The following is a 23,780-nucleotide window of genomic DNA, read 5'->3' as shown; positions in this document are numbered from 1 at the left end:
CATACTGGGGAAGTTTCAAGGTAAAACAGCCCTTGTAAAGACAACACCACTGACTACTGCCATGCAGGACTGTGTCACTGCAGTACGAAAACATAGCTCCAGAAAGGTGGTGTTGCTTGGGCGAGGCAAGGTTTGAAAACCATGGTCTGTTTCCGGAGTTCTGACGCGTGAATGAGGACAGTGGTTGTCTCCTCTGACTGCACACCTGAGCACCACTTCCTGGCTTTCCCAAGCACACAGGTGTGGGAGCCGAGAACAAGTCAGAGTCAAAATCAAGGGCTTTGGTTTAATGGAGAGACCCCAGGTGCCTGTAGCATGCAGCCAGGGGGAGCACACCTTCCAGGAAAATGCAGACAACTGAAACTCCTTGAGTGTATGTGTGTGTGGATGAAGAAGTGGGATCCAGGTCTTAAAGTCTCTAAAGACCAAATGGTCAACTTGGTACACAGAGGGGCAGGACAAGCAGGAGGTGGATTAGGGAAGATTGTGCCTCTCCTAACCAGGTATCTGAGACAGTGATTTGGAGGACATCTTGACAGGTCTAGGTTCTGTCTATCGGACAGGACATAGTCAAAGCCATGATTTTCTAGCAGTCATGTATGGGTGTGAGAGTTGGACCATTAAGAAGGCTGAGCACTGAAGAATTGATGCTTTTGAATCGGAGAAGACTCTTGAGAGTCTCTTGGACTGTGAGGAGATCAAATCAGTCAATTCTAAAGGAAATCAACTCTGAATATTCATTGGAAGGACTGTAGTTGCTGAAGCTGAAGTTCCAATACTTTGGCCACCTGTTGCGAAGAGCTGACTCATTGGAAAAGACACTTATACTGGGAAAGATTGAGGGCAGGAGGAGAAGGGGGCGACAGATGGTTGGATGGCATCATCAACTCAATGGACATGAGTCTGAGTTATCTGGGAGACAATGAAGGACAGGGAAGCCTGGTGTACTGCAGTTCATGGGGTCACAAAGAGTTGGACATGACTTCGTGACTGAACAACAACAAGAAAAAAGACACTGTTGGAAACCTACCAAGAACACGATGAAATATTCAGAGTAAACTGAAGATTCACGTGGTGACACAGTGTTACATAAAATTCAGGAGGGCTTTGTGACCTCCTAATTAGGTTCCCCACACAAGTTGTACCAGAAAGATCGAGAGAGGGAGAGCCAGGGGACACCACCTATGAGCATCACAGTGCTAGACTTGGAAAATGGGTGCAGATTGTCATCAGGCTCCGACAAAACACAATTCCTGGGAGAGGACAATGATTTGCTGATAATTTAAGTTCCTGTTGTCTTCTCTAGGCCTAGTGCAGTGCACATTGACATTCGGCGTTCCGGTGGCGAAACTCCTTGAGGGCTCCAGAATACAAGGATGGTCTAAGTTTCGGTGTGTCTTTGCAAGATCTGACTGCATCACGGCTTCATAAAAAAGTGTTGGTTCACAGTGTATTTGTCTTTCTCAGGGAATTTGTGAAGACATCTGGGCTCAGAATGCAAGCTTACTGTATCTCTAAAGGGAGACCTTGTTGGTTATCACAGAGAACTAAGGTTTGTGTAAATTTCCATCAGCAGACTTTTCCATCACCAAACACCAGTTTAAGCCCAGAAGGCTGGTGGAAGTTAAATTCTTGCCTCTCTGCCCTCCTGATGGAAATGCCAGTTCTGAAGGGTCCTCCCTATAGGACGGATCACCTGTTTCAGGTCTCCAGGGTCCCCTAAGTGACAAAACTGCTGGATAACTGAGAAAAGAGCATCTCCCAGCTAGAACCAGGTTTCTCTAGATCTTACCTAGAGAAAGAGAAAACAGGGGTTATGAGTAGAGAAGAGAAACAGTATACTCTCTTCCCAGGGGCCACGACAAGCAACAAACCCGAGGCGAAAACAAGACGTCTCCAAAATCTACCAAGTGGGCGCGCATCTTATCCCTGTGTCCACTCGCAGATTTCCCAATGACCCAATGAATTTGGAAAGACCCAGGATTTCCCAGAGCTCCGTCAAAGCTGAAACTTCTCGCTCCGTTCAGAATGCGCAGGGACACCGGTCTAGACGAATTCTGCTTTTCTTCCTCTCAGTGCGTGCAAGTGGGCACGTGTGGACCTAGCACAGTGACAGTCGCGCCAACTTCTTCTCTCCTGTCGCCTGTGCACGATTCCTGGAGCCTTAAAGGACTCCCCGGGTCGGGGGTGAGCTCAGGGCCGCGTCCTGGGGAACGGATGGTTCCTTCAGTCTGCAAAAGGACAGGACCCAGAGGCGCTGAGGGTCCAGGGAGCGAGGGCGCCAAGCCCACCGCTCGCAGGCGGGGGCTTCCCTGCGCTGGGTCCAGGCACTTGGGCCCCGCGCCCGCCTCCAGCCGTCCAGGGGCGGGACTCCGCGCAGCCCCGAGCCGCCTCCCATTGGCCGGCGCGCACGCCCGTCCGCGAGCGCGGCTTCGAAAGTTTCATTGAAGGTGGAGAAGTGCGCGCCCGCCCGGAGCCGGGGCTGCGCCGCCAGGGCGAGGCTGCACCGCGCGGGGCGGGGGCGCGCTGGCCGCCGGGCGGCGTTCGTTTTTCATTTTATTCCTTTAAGTCGAGGCCGAGGAGGAGCGAGTGGAGGCTGGCCCCTCGCGCGCCTCGCCTCCGACCCGTCAGGGAGCCCCAAGCAGTCGGGAATGGTTACGCGAGTCAGTCCGCCCGCGCCCGGCTGTCTCCGGCCCGAAGCCCGGGGGCGCAGAGGCTGAACCGAAGACCGCTGAGGGAGCCACCGCGGGGCCGCTCGGGGCCAGGGCCTCTCCGGGAGCTCAGGCCGAACTAGGGCCGCGCCGTCACCTCTCTTCTGAGAAGACTCCACGGAGAAGGCTCCCCGCTGCCCGCAAGCGACATCCCGGGAGCAGCCAAAAGGACAGCACGCCCCCCTCTCCCCTTTTCTTGCCGCGCCGCCTCGCGGGACCCTCTCGAAGTGCCCGGTCCTCGGCTCCGGCCTTCAGCACCCGCTGCAGAAACCTCCGGCACCGGATCGGAGAGTCCACACTGGATGGGCTGGCCGTGAGGGGTCGGGCGCCCGACGAGGGGGCTTCCTAGGGCCTGGTGTGCGGCAACCGGGAGAGCGGAGAGGCGCGGCCGGGAAAGCGGAGAGCGCGCCTTCGGGGCGCACGGCGCCGCGGCTCTAGCCGAGGCGATGCCCGGGCGGCTGCGAGCCGCCGGCCGCAGAAGGCCCTAGGACGGCATGGGCTTGGCACCCCAGTCCTAGAGACCCTCTACTCGGACTCGCGGAACCGACGCGATGGCCTCGGAAGTGGTGTGCGGGCTCGTCTTCAGGCTGCTGCTCCCCATCTGCCTGGCAGTAGGTGAGTGTTTCACGCTCTCCGAGGGTCCAGGGGAGGGGAGGGGGCGTCTGGGGAGGGGGCGGGCTTCAGAGCAAACCCGGATCACCACCAGCTTGAGTGCCTGAGACCCGGTTCGGGGAGTCAGCTCCGCGGTCTGGGTGCAGAAGCCCGGCACTTTCAATTCTTGCTCTGGGGCGCACGAACGGGGTCTGCATGATCAGGGTCTTAACCGTCCAGCTGCACAGTCCGGGCGGCCGGCTCGGCCAGCGCAGGAGACGGAGCTGAGTTTAGTAACACACGGAAATTTTTGTGGAGTGCTGACTCGTGCACAGTGGATGCGAATCCGCCTGGAAGGTAGTTGTAGACCCCTTCCCAGGTTTGTATAAGAGCACCCTCTCCCCCTATCCCTGGACGCAGGATACTCGGCGCATCCAGAGGGTTTATAGGCCACCTCTGCCCCGTCCCGTGTCCCAGCCCCTGGGAGGAAGAAGGGAAGGACTCGGGTCGCACAGGGAAGCGGTGTCCTGAAGTTGCTGGCTTTACTCACACAAAAGCCCCTACAACAAAAGTGCTGGACGCAGAGTTTGCGGACACAGAGGCCCAGTTCCGCTCCAGCGCGGTCCAGACGGATCTATAGCTGCGCTGGGACTCCGAGGTTTAAGCGAGGCCAGAGGGAGCCTCCCGGATTCCAGACAAGGATCTCACTGTTTTTATGCGGCCGGTAGGGCGTGAAAAGCCACCGGCCTTCAGGTCTAAAGACACCCGTGGGGCGCGGGCTTGGAGTGAGAGGGGCCCAGTTTCTCCTCTAGTAGAGCTGCCACAGTGAACCCCGCTAAGGTGACCGTGGGAGCCTAGCCCTCACCTGTTCCCACCGGAGCTAGAAAAGAGGACACATCTTAGCAAGTAGCAATTGCCTTTGCAAGGAGAGCCAGACCCATGCGGAAAAAGCCACCTTTGTCCATTTTGCCAGAGGTGGAGGATCAAGGTCACACCTGTGTTAAATGGGGACATAATCGGAAGGGGGCTTGGGAGGGTTTCCTGAGCGCTGACCCCAGCTCCTGGGGGGATTATGTGGCCGAGTGTTAACACACAAGAAACCTGCGCGGAAGACCGAGAAGGCTCGCGGAGAGGCGAGAGGCCTGGTCCCTGGGCAGGAGGAGGGGCCAGCGCGGAGGCGGCCGCGGCCTCTTTGCCACTCGAGTTTCCGGGCAGGACCCTTCTGCGGGCATCTTTGTCCTTGAGCATCGTTCTGCGGGCCAGGAGCGCGGCTCCCACGAAGCTCCTATGGGCGTCTTTCCCCGCCAGTTTGCTTGAATTTGGGAAGAATAGAGCCTTTGGGGAATCGATCAGGGGCACTGTGCGGCTGCTTCGCAGGTCGCGTCCTGTCCAGGGACCGCGTGTCTTTGCAGGGCCTGACACCGCGCCCGGCTTAAGCGGGGGCTTTCGGTGTGGGGCCGATTCGTGGTAGTCAGTGAGGTGGGGAGTGGCTCTGCCCCATCCTGCGCCGTCCCTCCCGCCCCACCTCCCTGCCTCCCCAGGCTCGGAGGGGTGGCAGCTCCCGGGGACTGCCGGTGGTTACCTGCGACGCACACCTAGCGGAGCGACAGGACAGCAGCGATTACCCGCTGATGGGCGGCGACCTCGCGCTGAACTTGGCACCTGCAGGGCCCGCCAGCTTCCCCTAGAGGTCCGCGGGGTGGGGTCGCGTCATTCCAACTCAACTTGGGAGTCTACCCCGCAAAACCCTTCTGCAGGACGGTTAGCTTTGCGCCCTCGAGGGCCGGGCACCGCGTACCTTCCAGTTTTGGAGCCCGAGGCTCGAGGCGAGAGCCACAGGCTCCTCGGGGCGCCTGGAGGAGCGGGGACAATGGTTGTGCGGGTGGGATCCCGCCATCGTTCGGGGCCGCTTCGTCCCTCCCCTGGCCTCCTCCCAGCGCCCCTGAGCCCCGCGATGCGGTCACCGCCGGGGGCGCACTGGGGCCCAACCGGGCTCGAAAGGGTCGGGGACTCGCACGTGCGCCCCGCGGGTCCCCGACCTTCCCGGCGGGAGAGCGGCGTCCCAGAGCCGAGGACTACTGGGCCGCCCGCGGTCCAGCATCCTGGCTCTAGCCTCGCCGCCTTCCCTTTCCAGCCCAGTTCTCAGGATTCCCTCCGCCTTCTGGGTGCAGGGAGGGGAACCCGGGATGTGCGAGTGTGTGTGTGTGTGTGTGTGTGGTTGCGCACCTGGGGCGTGCAAGTGTGACTGTGTGTGGGGGCGGGCTGCTTGCGCTGGGTGGGGCCTTAGGTTATCTCTCGTTGCTCCCCCTCCCCCAGGGCGGAAGGGGAAGGACTGGGACCTCGGACCTCAGACTTCCGTCCCACCCTCCAACCCGCCCCACCGCCTGGATGAGAGCAGAGCTTCCAGGGAGGCCCAGAGCACTGACTGCTGCCACTGACCCCTCACCGCTTGGTGAGGAAAGTCAACCCACTTCCGACGGCTGGTGCGCGCCTTCTAGGCTTTGTACTTTAACAGCAGGACACGAGACTGCTGGGTGGGTGTTGCCTGATGTAGGCTTTCAGTTCTCTTCTACAGGAAGTGGATGTTTTCAAGGTTATTGGAGGGTTTTCAGGCTCCCCGACTCCCAGGGTGCTGCTAAATCAAATATTCAGATTTCCCTAGTATCCTGGACATGGAGAGTGCAGTGATCCGCTTGCCATTAGAATCGATTTTTACGTTTTAGTCGTCTATTTTTGTAACTGGCGGAGGCAGTCTTCAAAGCCAAGTCTTTGTAGAAGCTCAGGCCTTTGTCTTTTATCCACCCCTCCACCATCCATGTTGAAATGTTTCTGCAGATGGATGTCCACCTCTCTTCCCCTAAGGATGATTGCTAAACATTAACTGCCATTGTGCTTAATCTGATGTTTGAAGAGTTCTTTCTTGTCCTGTAAAAGAAATTTACAGAGAAACAATAAGTGAAATCAGTCCTCTTTCAAGCCCGCGTTAGGTGGCTCTTGAGTGTTTAAAGCAGGACAAACCCATAACGTAACATAATGTAATATAATACAGTATGATGTAATATGTTGTTTAGCATCCAGAGTAGATATCCAGTGACAGGTTTCCCTACATCAATAGTAAATGAACATTTTGAAGATCTCCAAAACTGTCTGTGACTGCTTGAGTAGCCACCCTGATTATTTTTCCTCACACTATACACGAAGGAGAACCTCGACAAACCCTTCCATTATATTATGCAGTCTTTAATAATCATAATAATATTTGGTCACCGTTGAGCAGTTTAGAAATATTTTTATGTTTATTATCTTTTAGCCTGACTCTACTATCCCACTCAACTCTAAGTCTATAGTTGAGTCCATTCCAGGGCTGGGAGCTGGTTGGCATGCTGCTGACCACTCCTTCCGCCTTGCCTGCTGTTGCCTGGAGTCTCCTCATGTCTTTCCTGGAAGAGCTGACTTAACGTTATTTTGGGGGGAGAGAGGAGCCTGGCTTGGACAGAACGGATTGGCCCAGGAGAGGCAGAGCCACAGGGCACCATGAACTTATGATGCCCCTAAACGAAGTGACCAGAGCCACATGGGAGACTGTTAATTACAAAAAGAATCAGCCAACCAGTTAGTGCTCTGCGGGCAAGTCCCACTTGGATAATCTCACAAATCCAATCGAGAATCTCCAAAATTCCCTTTAGAGATAGTTGGCTTAAAGTGAGCAAAACCATGGAGTCACTTTTGGAATATGCATGCATGTGGCCGTATCTGAATATAATTTCCTCTCTACTGCATAATTTATTTCCCTTGCAGCATGTGTCATTTTGCAGCCACATTTACACATACTCCAAGAATTACCAGTGAAGCCTGAGCAAGGTCTTCCCCTTGACTCTGCTGTAGCTCTTAGATGGAGGAGGAGGTCTCAGCTGATGAAGGGAGCTTTGGCAGTTTGAAATTACTTTCTTTTTCTATCACACGAAGCTTAAACAGGTAGATACTATTTATTACTTTCAGCAAGGACAAGTGTGCCAGTGAAAAGGATCAGGAAAGTATAGCTTAAACCTAAAATAAAATATTTCATAAACATAGGCAGGCACGAGGATTTTGTTAGCTGGGCAGTGAAAGCTGGAGCCATGTGTCCACCCCATAGATTGTCAGCGGTCTGTCCCTCTACAGGCCATGTGTGCCTTGTTCATCATCAGAGATAACTTTGGGGAGAGGGTTTGGTGACTCCACAATTTTAGAGACCTCCATTCAGATCTCGCCTCTGATCACAGAGCTGGTTTGGCCTGTTTGTTTTTGTCTTTCTGCACATTGGAGATGTTAACACTTCGTTCCTTGGTTAGTTGTGAGAGAGTGTGCCCTGCGCATTTTGGGTAAGGCCTGACACACTGGAGGTGCTCCTAGAGGGAGGGATCCTGGCTGCCTTTGGTAGGAGAGTGACAGGAAGGCGTGAGGGAGGTCCAGGCAGAAGTTAACTGACTAGCAGGTGGCGACATGAGTCATAGGAGCCTGGGCTGTGTAGATAGGATTTGTATGAAAACAGTTTGGTACGGAACTCTAGAGCCAGATTATTCCATTGAAAGTTGGTTTGTGTGGCAGGAGGAGTTCTAATAATCAGGACTTTTCTGCCAGTTTGTTTAGTAGTTTGTATATCTGCATCACATTCTGAATAAATAATAGATTCTCCCTAGAACTGTACCAACAGTTTACTTTTGTCTTTCTGATGCTATACCACTATTTTCATAGCCTTTAATGTGATCTTATTTTTTTCCTTTATTTCTGTTTACATGGCCTTTTCCCTTTTAGATCCCATGCTACTACAAGTGAGTTGTTTATGAAGTTGCATAGTAACAGCATGTATATCACATTATAATTTTTCCATAAATGTCCAGGAGAACTTAGAATAGTGTAAGTGTAGCCAGATATTTAACAAGTGCTTGATTGAAGAAACATAGGATGATATGATGTATAGAATGTAAAACTAACTTTTGTAAGATTTGCAGATATAAACAGTTGTTTGGAGGATGAGGAATCAGGTCAACAAAATAAAGCAAATATCTGATTGAATGGAGGCTAGACACAAAGTTGAATTGGAAAACACTTAAAAATTATTTGGCTGTAAGAGATAAACCTAGAGGAAGCTTGTCATTTTCACCAGCCCCTCACAGGCCCTTTTAGACCCACTCAGACACGGCAGGATCAAGAAAATGAGAAGACCACATGCTAAGTGTCTGTGTAAAGAGCATATCAGACATACAGTTTTAGTAATTTCATAATTTTTGAACTGTCCAATAATTATCTAATGGGAATTTAGGAATGATAACATACAAATTTGCATTTTCCTATTTATTGGTAGATTAAAACAACTAAGTATACTAGCAATTTTAAAATGCTTTTCCAGGCTCCTGCAGAATATACAGATTTTTATCTGCCTCCTTTCAGTGTGTGGGATGGTGCTAGTTCCTGATTCATAAGCTATTGTTGGATTTTTCTTTTCGGCTTTGCTGGTGGTCATACTTTTGCATTAAACTAGAATATTATGGGGCTTCCCTTTGCCAGCTCAGCTGGCAAAGAATCTGCCTGCTGTACAAGAGACCCTGGTTTGATTCCTGGGTCATGAAGATCCCCTGGGGAAAGGATAGGCTATCCACTCCAGTATTCTTGGGCTTTCCTGGTGGCTCAGATGGTAAAAAAATCCACTTGCAATGCGGGAGACCTGGGTTTGATCCTTGGGTTGGGAAGATCCCCTGGAGGAGGGCATGACAACCCACTCCAGTATTTTTGTCTGGAGAATCCCACGGACAGAGGAGCCTGGTGGGCTACAGTTCATGGGGTTACAAAGAGTTGAACACAACTGAGAGACTGCATACAGCACAACAGGATGAGGGGATATTCAACTTTTTTCTATATGAGTTTCAAGTTTTCCACACTTTTCATTAAAAAGAACAAACCTATGTGTCCATGTGGTTCAGTTCAGTCGCTCAGTCGTGTCTGACTCTGTGCGACCCCATAGACGGCAGCCGACCAGGCTCCTCCGTCCCTGGGATTCTCCAGGCAGGAACACTGGTTAGTCCTGGTTTTCTGTGGCGATTTCACCAGTCATGGGGTTAGGGATGGAGGTGGAGGTGATGCTGAGCCTCCGCTGCTCTCACAGGGAGCTTTTCACCCTGTGAGCAAACTCAGAGGATTCTCCCCCTTTGGACTGCCCCTTCCCTACCCTTAGACTTGACTCCATCATTGCCAGGCCTCCCGTCCTTGCCCTGCAGACACCTCAGTGCAAGCTTTCCTCCACTGCTGACCCTGCACATTTCTGGTGAGACACTGGGTACCCCTGCCCAAAACTGAAGTTCTGTCCAGATCACATATTGTGTCCACAGATGTCCACCTACGTTTGTCTTTGCCCTTTCACCCTAGTTTCCCGAAGCATTGCCTGCGTTCACACCCTGTGTGTCCTGCAGTGCCAGGGAGCCTCAAGTCTCCTGGCTTGGCCTCTTGGGCTCTGTCCATCCTTCCCGAGTGCTGAGCCACGTGCGTTCCACTGTTGGAAGCCTTCCACCCCCTCCCGCAATCTACTCTGTGGTCCAGAGACCTTGAGCTTTCCTCCTGTCCATCACAGTCTAACCTGATAACGTCATTCACCTCTGACTGCTCGGGAGCCTGGGGAGTGTCATCTTCGTTTGGACTGGTGTGAGCTCAGCTGAGGATCGGGGAAGGGGCTTCTGCCACAGGGTGAGAGGGAGAGACGGGGAATATGTGTTCAGATGTCGGTCTCTGCCTCCTGTGTGGAGGGTGGCTTAGGTGCCTGCAGACCTGTGGATCTATCTACGCAGAACTCCGCCCTCGGCTTCTAGGCTGGAGTTCCAGCAGCTCCCACATGTGAGGGGCAGACTGTGACCCAAAGGAGGCGCTCTAACCTCCAAAGGGTTAGAGTTCCTGAGTTCCCCAGTTTATACAGACAGGAGCCTGAGGAACCTGTGTGGGAGGGTCTGGGGATGAGGGGGTAAGGAGCGGGAAACACAGAGCTGGCTCTGGCCCAGATGTTGGTCGTGGAGCCTCCGAATGGCGGTTCTGGATTCTGGACGGCAGGAAAACTCAGGGAGCTGCTCCCTGCAGAGACGCCCACCTCGAGGAGGGACTCCTGTGCTTCTGCTCACTTCCCACCACGTTTGTGTGAGCCAAAGTTTCCTTCATTTGAAGTGTAGATATTTGTGGAAAAATAAGACAACAGTTTCTCATCCTTGTGTTTATGTGATTTGTTCAGTCAGCTTGTTACCCTCCAGCTGGGGTGGGATGGGCATCTTGGGTGACTGGGACATTGTGGCTTATGGATGCTGGGTGAGATGTCATGGCTACTTTTAGGGGACCAGAATTCCCCTGGGCATTTGGAGGTTCACCAAGAAGAACTCTGGTGCCAAAAGACACACATCTTCACAGGGCTAGCTCCTTACCCGAGACAGAACACAGAAATTCCTTCTCTTCCTCCTTCTCTTATTTGCAGTGCGTGATTTCTGATGTCTAAGGGGAAACGCCCGGGTTGTAAAGTCTGAATGTTTTAGATACCAATCTTGGCCTGTCATACTAGTTGTGTGACATTGATCAAAATGCTTAACCTCTCTGTTCTTCAGTGATTTCCCTTGTAAGCCAAGTTGTTAGTCATAGTACCTAGCTCAGAGCGTTGCTGACAGTACTTGTAAAGCTCTTGGTGCAGTGCCTGCTGCTGCTGCTAAGTCGCTTCAGTCATGTCCGACTCTGTGCGATCCCATAGACAGCAGCCCACCAGGTTCCCCCGTCCCTGGGATTCTCCAGGCAAGAACACTGGAGTGGGTTGCCATTTCCTTCTCCAATGCATGAAAGGGAAAAGGGAAAGTGAAATTGCTCAGTCTAGCCTGTGGTAAATACCTAATAAAACGTGGGTCTCCTTGTCAGGTGTAGGCTCAGAATTTAGGCATTATTATTGTCTGAGGGGAATCTGAGGACCTACTCCTTAAACTGCAGTTGCAATCATCTTCCAAGGAAGCTACAGAAGAAGGCCTGATTGAAGGAATGCCTGGGTGCCCCTCAAGTCAGATAGGCTGGGGGGCCTCTGGGCCATTGCTTGTTTTTGCCTTGGAAACAAGGGGACATCTGCTCACCTTTAGTCCTTCTTCCTAGGCAGGCTGAGCCATCTCCTCTGTGTTCCCCAACCACTTGGCTTTATATAATCACAGACTTGTGTACCGAGTTTCATGATCTTTCTCTTCCCTTCCAAGTGTCTGCAAGTTCCAGTACCTTGTGTGATCCTTCATGCCATCCCCAGCACTAAACCTACTAACTAACACACAGTAGACAGTAAACAGGTATTTGTATGTTTTTGAACTGCAAAGATGTGTCCTAACATTGCCCTTCAGCTGCCCGGCCAGGGCTGTGACCCACAGTGAACACGGAAGAAATAATGCCGATTGATTGACAAACTAATTCACGGGCTCAATTTTTTCCCTTGAATATCTCAGAAGTCTGAAAAAAAAGAGTTTAATCTAGCATCTTACAGCTCTGGGTTTTTACATCTTTGAATGTAAAATTCATGATGGTCTGATTTGAATGCTCTGCAACTTGCCTAAATGTGAATTTCCTCAGTAGGACAATTAATGCCTTTTACTTGCTTTGCAGTGAATAAAGAAAGAAAAACCCACTTGAGATGGTAGAGCTTTCCCGGAGCATCCTCCTTGAAGTGCAGATTATTTTTTAAGATGTTTTTAGCTCTCCTGGAACCACACAAATTGATCTGTTTTCCGTTGTGGTTGAATCCCCCAAGTCAGCAGTTTTGGCCACAGGTGCAGGAGAGGAGGAAGGATGGAGGACCTTAGCAAGCTGAGAAGTTGGAAGCAGAGTGCCCTGGGAACAGGTTATGGATCTGAGCTAAGCCAAGTCCTGTCTCCTCCAGCTGCCCCAGGACAGTGCCCACCTGCGGGCAGGTGCCGCTCTGGCATCTTGGTGGGAGCATGCCACCCGTGCTTCAGGATCTGCACAGCACGTGTTTTGGGAAGTGTCTTGGTCTGAAGGTCTAAAGACCAAGTCTCTATCCTGTTCATAAGGAGCTGAGGGCCTTTGCCAAGTCATGGAAACACTCTTCCTTAATTACACTCTCTAGAAACGAGGTGCTACAGGCTAAGGAATATTTTCCTGATTCTCCAGTGATATTTCTACACACACTTTCTTTCAATATTAGAAAGGATGACTAGAAAATCATAGCTTTTAGTCAACACATTGGAATTGTTGTTGTTGAGTCACTTAGTCATGTGCAACTCTTTGCCACTCTGTGGACTGCACCATTCCAGGCTCTCTCATCCTTCACTATCACCGCAGTTTGTTCAAACTCCTGTCCATTGAGTCAGTGATGCTATCTAGCCATCTCATCCTCTGTCGCCCCCTTCTTCTTTTGCTTTCTGTCTTTCCCTGCATCAGGGTCTTTTCTAGTGAGTCAGCTCTTCAAAACAAGTGACCGAGTTATTGGAGCTTGAGCTTCAACATCAGTCCTTGCAATGAATATTCAGGGTTGATTTTCTTTAGAATTGACTGGTTTGATCTTCTTTCAGTCCAAGGCACTCTCAAGAGTCATCTAACAGCAATTCCAAATAAGAATATGAATCAAACCTGGCCTCCAAACTTATATTTTGATTACCAAAACCGCTATGACTTTATGAAGTATCAACTTGTTGGTAATTTCAGGTCGTGGTTGATTTTTCATTGCTTTCACATTCATACAGTTGTTTATTTGCTGTTAGAAACTCAGAGATGAATAGTTTCATATCTTTTAAGCTAAGGAAAGGAAAGCTGTTTTAACACAGTCGCCTGCTCCATTTACTCCCCAGAGTGATCTGGAGCTGGCAGAACAGGGGGCAGCCTCAGTGTGTCTGTGCCGGAGAGCTGGGTCCGGTGATTCAGCTCGGGTTGAAATGCTGCACTGACGCCGAGAACCCCATTCTTGTCCTCTGCTCATTTTGTGCCTCTGCTACCTTCATATTTCATCGTCAATATAACCCACAGAGGCCAAACTAGCTTTTAGCAGAGAAAGTTACAAGCATAGTTCTTCAAGACATAAGTAGGCAAAGACAGTTCTCAGTTGATGATTTTTAAATTAAGCCATAATAGGCTGATTTTCTTTTCTTAAAACTTTTAAATTTTGTATTGGGATATAGCTGATTAACAGTGTTGTGATGGTCTCGGGTGAATGGCAAAGGGACTCAGCCATACATATGCATGTATCCATTCTTCCTCAGATTCCCCTCTCATCCAGGCTGCCACATAACACTTTTTTAGATAGACTTTTAGAAGCTGATCAAAGAATATGCACATTTTATTCTATTTGCTATACATTGCTGAATTACTTTTGAAGAGGGGTTTGTCAGTTGTGAGTTGTAGTAACTTGGTTTTATTTGTAATAAGATGCTAATATTTGCTCTATTGCTCCCCCACCCACCCAAAGAACTATTCTTTTCATCTTCTTTAGTTTGTTGTAAGTCAGACTGTTTAGGCTTCCCACTCACTCCCTTTAGAGGTTCTCAAGGCAGAACAGGAGTTATATAACTATGTGACATGATGCCAGCTTCCCCAAGGATAGATTTATTTGTGTTGTTTGTTGTCAAGGTGAACAATTAAAAATCCTCCTGTAGGTTAGCATTTGTGTCTCTTGCCCTGGGTCCCACTCTGCCTGCAATGATATCTAAGATGTTTACTTGAACTGCAGATTCTTCCTGTAGAGTTGGGTGCTTAAGTCTCTTCTTCATGTAACTAACCTCACCTGACAGGTGACTGTTTTTATTTGGCTCATTCTTTATGTTAAAGACTCACGTGAAACAGTGTACCCAATCTGAAGTTGTATCAGTGATTCATCCTTAAGAAACAATCTTATGATAAAATAAGGGAATGTAAGGCATCTTTCATGCCTCTCATTCTGCTTCTTGATGGTATTTTTTTTTTTTTTTACATTATTTCTTTTACGAAACTTTCCACCATTGTCTGGCCTTTGAACGAATTCCAAAGGTTGGGTGCAATTGATCGAGTCTTACTATTTTTTTCTGATGTTCTAATGCTGTTTGGAATAGTTTGTTCCCATCTGAGGCCAGCTGGAGACGAATGATGCTACCACATCTTGGGGTTCTCAGTCCAGGCACCTCCACTGTGCTGTGAAATGAAAAGGGAACAGGTGTGAAGGAGGACAAGCCTTGGACAGTGCCTGCCCCCAGAACCCTTAGAGGGTGGTTGAGAGTAGTTAAGATTGTGCTCTAGGGATCAGAGCGGTTGGGGTCACCTGTGGCTGGGCAACGTGGGTAAGTCTTGCCTCAAGTGTGCCCATTTGCAGTGATTACACTGCCCAAAGAAATAATTCACACAAGTAGAATGAGCAGAGGAAGAGGTAAAAAGAAACGTCAGCTGGGTGAAGTGTGTCAAGAAGTTTATGGGGATTGAAGGAAATATAAAAATTGCTACATGTGTGCTGACAATGTAAACTTTCAGCCTTGCAGCTAGGAAATAAAAAGAACGCTTAGTGCTCTGAGTCAAAGGAGGCGAAGCTGAGAAGCTGCTCTCTGAAGGCCTTTGAATGCAGGCTCTGTATCCCTTGGCGGTGGAGTATAGGGTTGAACATGGCTTGCCTGGTGGAATTCAGCCTCTTGGAAGCAGAGGCAGTGACTTCACGTCCCTCTTGGACCTGGTGATGCTCTTCCTTGTGAAGACCAACACCTGAAGAAGAAGCCCATTGATCCCACAAGCTCTTCCCACCCAACCTTTTTGAAACATTAGTTGGATCTTTCAAGTAGATGCCACGTTTGGATCCCATAGACCAATAAATATTCAAAGGCTAATGTTCTGTCTCCACTAGAAAGACTTGATTCTTAGACTTTGGAAACAATTTTAGGACCTAGCGATGTAGGTGATGAGTGAAATGTTGGGAAAGCATTGTAAACAAAACTTGTGTTGTTGGAGGATTCCCAAGGACTCAAATGTGTGCTCACCAACCAGTCAGACAAATCCTGTGTGTTGCCTTCACAGATCATGCTGTGAGCCCTGTAGACTGGAGGAATGTTTTATGGTCCCTTAGATGGCAATGCCAGCTTTTTCCCTAAGTGCTCAATACAATCATGACTCATCTAACTTCAACCAGGTTGAGCCTTTAGGTCCCCTTAACTGATCATCTGTATCCTCCTGAATTCTGAAGGTTTTCCCATCTGAAGATCTCCTTATGATTTGACCAGATCTTCCACTTTAGGTATTGTGTTCTGCTTCCACACAGAAAATAATTTCTGACTCAGTACCACGGGGTTGGAAAAGAAGTCTGCAAGTTTTATCCATTCACACCCAAGGAACAAATCAACCAAGTGTTATGGAAGTGTGTTTTCACGCCTTCTGGAAGCCACCTTCTGGAAGTTTTTCTATACAGCTTCCTCCAGTGTCTCTGGGGCTCAGAGGAACTTGGCCCTCATGGGAGCCCTCACACTCCTAGAAGTTTATAGAATCACATTTTACCAAACAGGACATGGCCTGATATTGAAGACATCATTGTACTCTGGACATTAGTCATTTTTCACTTTCATAATTCTTTTAAAATCTGTTATAATAAATGTTGGAAGATGGCAATGATTACAGACAGTGACTGTATTTTTATAGGGTACTTTCTTAGCTTATTATGTTTATTTTTCAGTTCTGTAGACTGTCTTCCTTAGAGCAGTTCTAGATCTACAGCAGTGTTGAACGAGATTTCCCACATTTTCCTGTTCCCCCATGAGCAGCCTCTGGCTCTGAAGAGCATGATGTTGCTGTTGCTAGGTCTACATTGACACATCATTAGGTTTGTTTTAAGAAACTGGAAAATAACATATTAATTGTTAGAATGACTGTCTATTGGTTTTCTAAATAAATTATGCATATTTCACCCAAGGGAGCTCATTTAATCAAGTCTTTGTAAAATTGTTGAGAAAATATATCTCCAGAGACCACATAAATTTAGATAGACTTACCCTCTCCAACTATAAAAGTTCAGCATAAAAATGTCTTTTCATTGGGTAGAGTGTTTTTAGGTCTAAAATATGACTTGGCTTTCAACTTGGTGGAGGAGAATCTGAAGAGCTGGGGTTGCCATGATGCAAGAGGTTCAGTTTATTTTCCCAGTTTTGTAAGCAAAAGGTTTGAGTTGTCTGTCGCTTACCAGGATTCAATAAAACTCGTCTTAGTTAATTTGAAACAATGTTCTGATATATTTTTGTGCCATGTGTTTAGAAGGATTAAGTTTTCTGAAATACATTTCAACTGTGTTAAATATTCCAGTTCCTCTATGAAAATTCATTTTAATAGTGAGTTTTAGAATAAAGCTATTTTACTCCCAATTTAACTTAGTTTTTTCAATATCAATAGGCCATTTAGTCATTTAATTTTTTTCTCTTGGAATTGGTGAGGAATAATTAAACGCTTTAATCAGAAACTGAGCCTTCATTCAACACATGAAGTCATGACTTGATAGCATTTCATATTGTGTGGGTGGGTAACTGCAGATTTACTAAAATGCCTTTTTCCTTCCAGAGTGTTGCTATAGCATGTTTTTCCAATTCCAGATGGCTTCAGCAGCAAAACATATTTCTGTCTTGATGTTTTTTTTTTTCTTAACAGTCTCTTGCAAAATGTTTTATGTACATTGGACCTTGCAGCATCTTCTTTTTGATTTCCAGCCTTTGTTGTTTCTAATGTTGCAAATGTGCTTATAGAGGTTCCTTTGCATCATTTTGGGAGGAAGGCAGGTCGCATCTAAACAAACAATAAAAAGACAAAATCAGGTAAGCTGGGGAGCTCTGTACCTGAAGGTCAAGGGAGGAACCCTGGGGCTGGAGGAATCAGAGTTGGAGCCTTGCTTCCCTTGGTGTCTGGACAGGGTTCAGGGTGAAAAGGAAGGCAGACCCAGAGACCTTCATCCTGAAGTTGACTCCGTGGTTACTTCTTGGAAAGACCCTCTGGGGTTTGTTTTCTGCCTGTTCCTTCTGAATGAAACCAATTCCTTGGCCCTGAGAACCGAAATCATGATTCAGTCCCGAGTGGTCCACAGGCTGGCAACAGAATGAGACAGAGGTGCACAAAGTAGATCAGGGGCTGGGGAGACACTCGTGAAGGGATGGGCTGGGGACAGCCTGACCTGAAGCTGTCACCTCTTTGAGGATCTCTGACTGTGAGCTGCACAGAGAGAGAGGAGGTCACTTAGGAACAGGTGGCATTCTGAGGGATGCTGAACCGTGTTTCCGTGTTTCTCACAAGGGCTTCTGGCCTTGGACTTGAGTGATCCCTCATAAGATCGCATGGTCTCTGGTAGCTTTAGGAAGATCCTCGGCACATGACTCTGGGTAACTGCAAAGAGACCTGTAGTAACACAACTAGGGTTGCATATGAACTTGGAAAGTAGATTGAGAGGAGATTTGGGGACCTCGAGTGCAGGTGGAGGGATTTAGACTTTGTGTGTGTGGGAAGCATCATGTTAGTGATAGAATCTCCTTCAACCCAGACATCTTCAGGTGGTATTTTAAGGCTGTGATGCAACCAGACATGTGCGATGACTCCTTCCACGCTTTTTGTCAACCTGATCAACCTGGATGGTTACTCACCGCCTCTCTGACATAAACGTAGCCGACTCCATGGTACCTGCACAAGATTGTCAAGGACTTGGCTTTGCTGGAGTTGTTGAACCACACGAATACTTCACAAGAGCCCGGGGAGTGGTGTGATACGTACTGAAAGAGAACGAGGCTGAGAAATTCTCTGAGGGACTAGCAGCCGGGAACAGTGAGGATGGCAGGACACCACCCAGACACCTCCTGGGTTCTGTCTGCCTTGGGCCTCAGGGGGGATTGGGTGGCGGGGAGGACCTGCCCCACCACAGACTACGCCTCAGGAGCTAACCTGTTGGCTAATTTTTGAGTAGTTTCCTTAGTGAAATACAAAACCCAGTTTGGATTTCAACAAGGAGAGACTTTATCCCAAGGACCATCGGAGAAGGGCAGATGCTCTGGCTGTAAGACCCACCAGCATCTCAGATGTTGGGAAGATAGAGCTTCACTTTCATGGGGTGGGAGAGGGGTAAGCAAGTAACAGGGGTGCCGGACTTAACAGGACAGCCCAGTGGTTTTCCCCGAGGGCAGTCTGCTCTCTGGAGCCCCTTAGGGGGAGGACTGTCCCACTCCCAGTGTCAGGTCCTGGGCCCCATGGCGGGCAGTGTCTGACTACAGTTTGGTTAAGTCGTGTCAGTGGGTATTTCGTCTTGATTGGTCACTGGGGACAATCAGTTCACCTTCCCACAAAGAATGGGAAGGTAGAGGATGCTTGTGCAAGGTAAACAAGGGGACCCTGAATCTCACTGGGTGACAGCGGGAGGAGACTTTTGTGAGCTGAGCTTTTCCTGGAAGATGAAATGGGGAGACTTTATTTCTTTTCTTCTTTCTTTTATTTTGATGATACTACTGTTTTAATAACATTAGTTTTGACATCTATTTGTACTTATGTTTAAATGTGACTTTCAGCCTTGGCGCCATAGCAGTTGGGTATTAAACTGTCTTTCCAGGAAATGAGCAAAGCTGTTAATAGCAGACATCTTACCACCAGAGGTTATTTTATGCATTGTTGGGAAAAAAATAACTAAGCATTTAAATTTTTCATTACACACCTGTGGATTGGTTTGGATTGAATAGCTCAAATGAAGCAAATACAGGGAGGTTTCCTGGATACGGATGTTCTGCCGTGATGGGTGTACCGTATATATTGTGAAGGGATGAAGTTTTGACTGTATGTGCGACCTGGATCTGTTTCTGACACCCTGAATCCAGAGGGTGAGCAGGGCTCCGTGCTCTCTGAGGGGTGGGGTGGGGGCCTTCCCTCATGAGGGCTATGGTCCAGAAGCGCAGGCTCAGGTGAAGCTCATTGCCACCCAAAGCGTGTTTCCAGGATGCTGTGTTAGCTCCATCAGCAACTTTTGGTGCCAGCGTTCTGCCGGGCACTGGGTCAGGAGCCAAAATGAATAAACACAGCATGACCTTGATGTCCAAGTCTCAACCTGATGATCAGAACGGCTCTGTGCAAACCCCAGGGAGACTCAGAGAAACAGAGGACCTGCAGGCTATGCTGGGGAGGACCCAAGCTTCAGGACGTTTGAGCCCTGCCTGTCCCCTGTCCTCTGTGGTCCTCTGTCTGTGCACTGGCTGCAGAGGGGGAGCTGGGGAGGCTGAGCAGTCAGGAGATGGCCTGTGGGTAAACACAGTGCCATGTGAGTTTTGGCCTAAAGCAGCATTTTTCAGAGATGCGTAGGCAGGATGATCAAAAGGCATTTTAGAAGTGTATTCGTGGCTGACTTTTCATCCTTGTGCTGAAAAATGAGGCCTGAACTTTTCACATAACCCGGCTCTTGCTGCTTTCGAGAAGGGCCCCATGGGTCTGTGGTGTGGGACCACGTGTGGTCCATTAGGCCCCGAGTCTTGACTGGAGGGAGGATCAGTCTAAATGCGTTGCTCCTTCTTGTCCAACATAATTTTGCTCATATCTTATAAGATGGTTTTTATGCAGTTAGGGAGCTTTACAGTCAAACCTCAGGGAGCACCGGCCTTCAGTGAACCATCCCCCAGCTTGGGCAGGCTGCCATCTGAGTTCTGTGGGATCCTGCGGGAGAGACCTGAGCCCTGTGGGGACAGTCATGTCCATTTTGTTCAAACCTCACCCCTAGGGCTTCCTCGGCTTCTCAGAGGCTGAGGAGACTGAGATAAACTAGGCTGGAGAGATTTGCCAAGTGGTGGCTGAAGTGTGGGAGCGTGTGACCATGAAGTTGCTAAGAGCTGGAACAAACCATTGAGTCGAGCTTTGTTATCTGTCCCTGGAAGCATTTTACAGATGGGGCATCGTCTTATCAGTTTGAAGAGCTTGGTGTCTGTCTGGTCCACTGGCTTGAGGAGGAACTCTGATCTCCGGCTTCCTTCTCCCCAGACACTGACTCTCCAACAGGGGATGTGAGTCTATTTTGACTTGCAGTGTGTTGGCTCAAAGCTTTATTTTTTGGTTGCAAGTTCTGGAAACAAAACAAAATCTTGATTAAAGAAAGTAGGTGATTTATTGGCACTTCCTTAATCATGGCAAACTCTGGGGTCCGAATCTCATGTCTTTTCCTGTTTCCTGACCCTGCTGTCTACTGTATGGGTGTCATTCTTAGTCAAGCTGTTCTTCCAAATGCTGGCAAGTGGCATTTCTGTGCTGATAGACTTCAGACTTGTGGTTCCCGTGAAAGGAATATCTCTGGGGGCTTGGCAGGTCAGGAGCCGTCTGGGGAAGGAGAGAGAGCCTGCCATGGGGAAGACAGTGAGCATTGTCTCCAGACTTCTGAAGGCTCCATAACCAAGATACCACGGACGTTGCCTTTGGAGGCACGGACGTGAGAAAGAGTTAGGAGCAGGTGGTTGGAAGAGGGCCAAAGAATTTTGGTTCAGTAAAAGGAGAGACTTTCCTGTTTAATATCTTCTGAGATGAAGTGTTATCTTGGATGATCCAAAGTTCCCTCTTCCTAGGGGAGTCTGGTGTGTGGAAGGGGTTCAGGAAGAGGTGGGAAGTGAAGCTGGGGGTTAGGGTCTCAGATCCATGGCAATAGATTAGTTACTAAACTTCATGTATACTTATCCAGTGCTTTGAAAAGCTGAAAGAACTTGTATGATGCACGCCAGGTATCCTGAAGTCTGTTTCCTATGATTTTGGCAGCTTATACTCACCAATGAGCTTGTCCGCCCATATTCTAGAACTTTCTTCCTGGGGCTCCTCCAGGACAGATCCTGAGAGCCTCCTCTCACAGAAGGAAAGGTGAGAGCATGGGGGACCCAGCATTTTCTGTGACAGAGTGATTGAATTCAGAGCAGTTCTGTGACTCCAAGTCACAAATCCAGCATGCATTTTTGGTTTACTTAGGCTTTTCTTTTCAACAAAACAATCAATTATTGTGGACTTAGGGCATTGGGTGTATTCAATTAAAAACTTCATTCTTTTTGAATAATTATGGAAACTCTCCTCCGAGTCCAAACCTTTAATCTTCTCTGCTGAGCAGGATGCAATTTCCTGTTCAGATCAGTGAGGAAAAATGGTCCAGGTACTGGGGCTTCAATTTCCCATGTTATCTATGTCTAGGAGAAGACTCTTGAGCGTCCCTTGGACAGCAAGGAGATCAAACCAGTCAATTCTAAAGGAAATCAGCTGTGAATATTCATTGGAAGGACTGATGCTAAAATCGAAGCTCCAATGCTTTGGCCACCTGATGTGAAGAGCCGACTGGTTGGAAAAGACTCTGATGCTGGGAAAGATTGAGGGCAGGAGGAGACGGGGGCGACAGAGAATGAGATGGTTGGATGGCATCACTGACTCGATGGATATGAGTTTGAGCAAACTGTGGGACGTAGTGGAGGACGAAGGAGCCTGGCGTGCTGCAGTCCACGGGGTCTCAAAGAGTCAGACACAACTTAGTGACTGAACAACAACAATTAAAAGCTTTATATTGATCCACTTAAAAATACTCTCAATTTTCTTAATATAAAATAATTAAAGGATTTTTTTATGATGAAAAGCTTCATAAAGCTATATAAAGGCCAAATATCTCTGGGGAGAAAACATTTGTAATGTATATAATGAACAAAGGTTTGCTCTCTATGGTTTGTTAGAGGATGTGATAATTTGGCTGTAATAAAAGAGAGCCTCCAAGAAAAATGGAAAATATTTATCAATAACTTACAAAAAAGAAGTGCAAGTTACAAATAAGTCATACAAAAATAAAGTCAAACCCATTCATGATAAAAATGTAATTAAAATGATAAGAAGACCGCATACCTCACCTGTTGAAACATAAATGGCAAAGACAACAGACTGATTTGGAAGTGTTGAGGGTGCATTCAACAAGGAACTCCTAGAACTGGGTTGCCCTGGTGGCTCAAGCAGTAAAAAAATATGCCTGCAATGCAGGAGACCTGGGCTCAATCCCTGGGTCGGGAATATCCCCTGGAGGAGGTATGGCAACCCACTCCAGTATTCTTGCCTGGGAAATCCCAGGGGCAGAGGAACCTGGCTGGCTACAGTCCATAGCATTGTAAAGAGTGGGACACGACTGAAGGGACTTAGCATGCAGCACACACATGGTATTAACTATTGAAATTCAAAGTATGCCCACTTTATCTTCCAAAAAGATGACCTGCAGAAATACTAGCAAGATAACTACATGTGTGTGTGAGATTGCTGAATGCAGGGGGGGGTCATAGTAACTGTGGCAACAACACAGTCTTTCATTTTCATGTAAATATGTTAAGTCTGTTCTTACAGCGTGACCATCTCTGTTTACCATTCAGAAAGATGATTGTGTTATTAGATGTTTAGGAACCCTGTTTCCTGGCAGATGAATATTCCTAGGTCAGAAGACATCTGTGCTTTGCCCTTGTTTAAATTTCTGTATGTCTTCAGGTACCTGGGGATTAAAACAAGGGACTGAGCTGCCTTGCTGGCTTAGGACAAGTCCATTCTTCTGGCCCTTCATCTTCAGACTTGGGGGAGTGTCGGGTCAAAGCTTCATTGCCTGATGTTCTTTCATTCCACTTGAAAACAAGAAAGGCTTTTCAGTGTTGGGTTTGGAAGGATTGACATTTCTCCCTCACAGCATCTGAGTTTAATTTATGGTCTCCTATTCCAACTCACTACAAATAAACTGAGGGCCTTACTGAACAGCTGGGCTAGAATATTATTTTTGGAAGTCATGGGGAAGTCAGTGCAGGAAAAGGAGGCCAGTTCATCCTATCTCGCCTCTGATCTGCAGCAAGGGGATTTCAGGGTTGTTTGGACCAAATCTTCCAAACTGGTTGACGTCCTAGCTTGGGATCCAGGAATCCTGTGAGCAGGGGTTCACGTCGAGGTTATTAGCTTTTATTAACCACATCGCAGGATATGCCCATTTCTTTCCCACTGCCATTTGATTCTCACTTGGTATGAATGAAATAATTTTCACCAGCATTTTATGAGTTTGTTATGTTTTCCATATTGTTCAGAAATATATTCGACCACATATTGAGTTAATTTTAGAAATGGCAGGGGGAGCTGGGGTGTGGGATAGTCAGGAAGGGCCTAGTGGATCTGACCTGGGTTCTAGTTTCTAACTTAGCTCCGATCTGGGGCAAGTGTCTTGGCCCCACTGGGTATCAGTTTCCTCACTTTTAAAATGAAAACCACGTAGTTCAAACACCAGTGATTCCAGAGCACAGAGCCAGGGCATTCTCTCTGTAAGTAGCTTGGATCTCCCATTTGGCAAGGAAGGGGAATATTACTTCTTTCTCATTGGGCCCCAGGAGAAAGGGAAGGAGGCCAGTGTCTAGACTGCTGGGGCTCAGTAAGTTCATCCTTTTACTGTGAGCCACACGTGGAAGTGGACTGTGGCTCTTCCTCTGCAAGTCTCTGCTGGGCAGCCACTTCAACGTGACCAGA

At 48.3% G+C, this 23,780-nt stretch overlaps 1 protein-coding gene across 1 annotated transcript in view; it reads left to right on the top strand.

The window, feature by feature from the left end:
• Positions 1-2,487: 2,487 nt before the first annotated feature.
• The window catches only part of PIEZO2 (piezo type mechanosensitive ion channel component 2), a 249,057-nt gene continuing 227,764 nt past the window's right edge, over positions 2,488-23,780 (top strand). The window contains exon 1 of the mRNA XM_055417223.2: positions 2,488-3,326. Within this exon, the coding sequence (XP_055273198.2) occupies positions 3,263-3,326 (64 nt within the window). The 5' untranslated portion in view covers positions 2,488-3,262. The remainder of the gene's footprint in view (positions 3,327-23,780) is intronic.

This window comes from Moschus berezovskii, chromosome 28, assembly GCF_049115385.1.
Source record: "Moschus berezovskii isolate FMDL1 chromosome 28, NW_MosBer_1.0, whole genome shotgun sequence".
Lineage (NCBI taxonomy): Eukaryota > Metazoa > Chordata > Mammalia > Artiodactyla > Moschidae > Moschus > Moschus berezovskii.
Note: the sequence above shows the minus strand (reverse complement) of the source record. Positions and strands in the feature narration are given on the sequence as shown.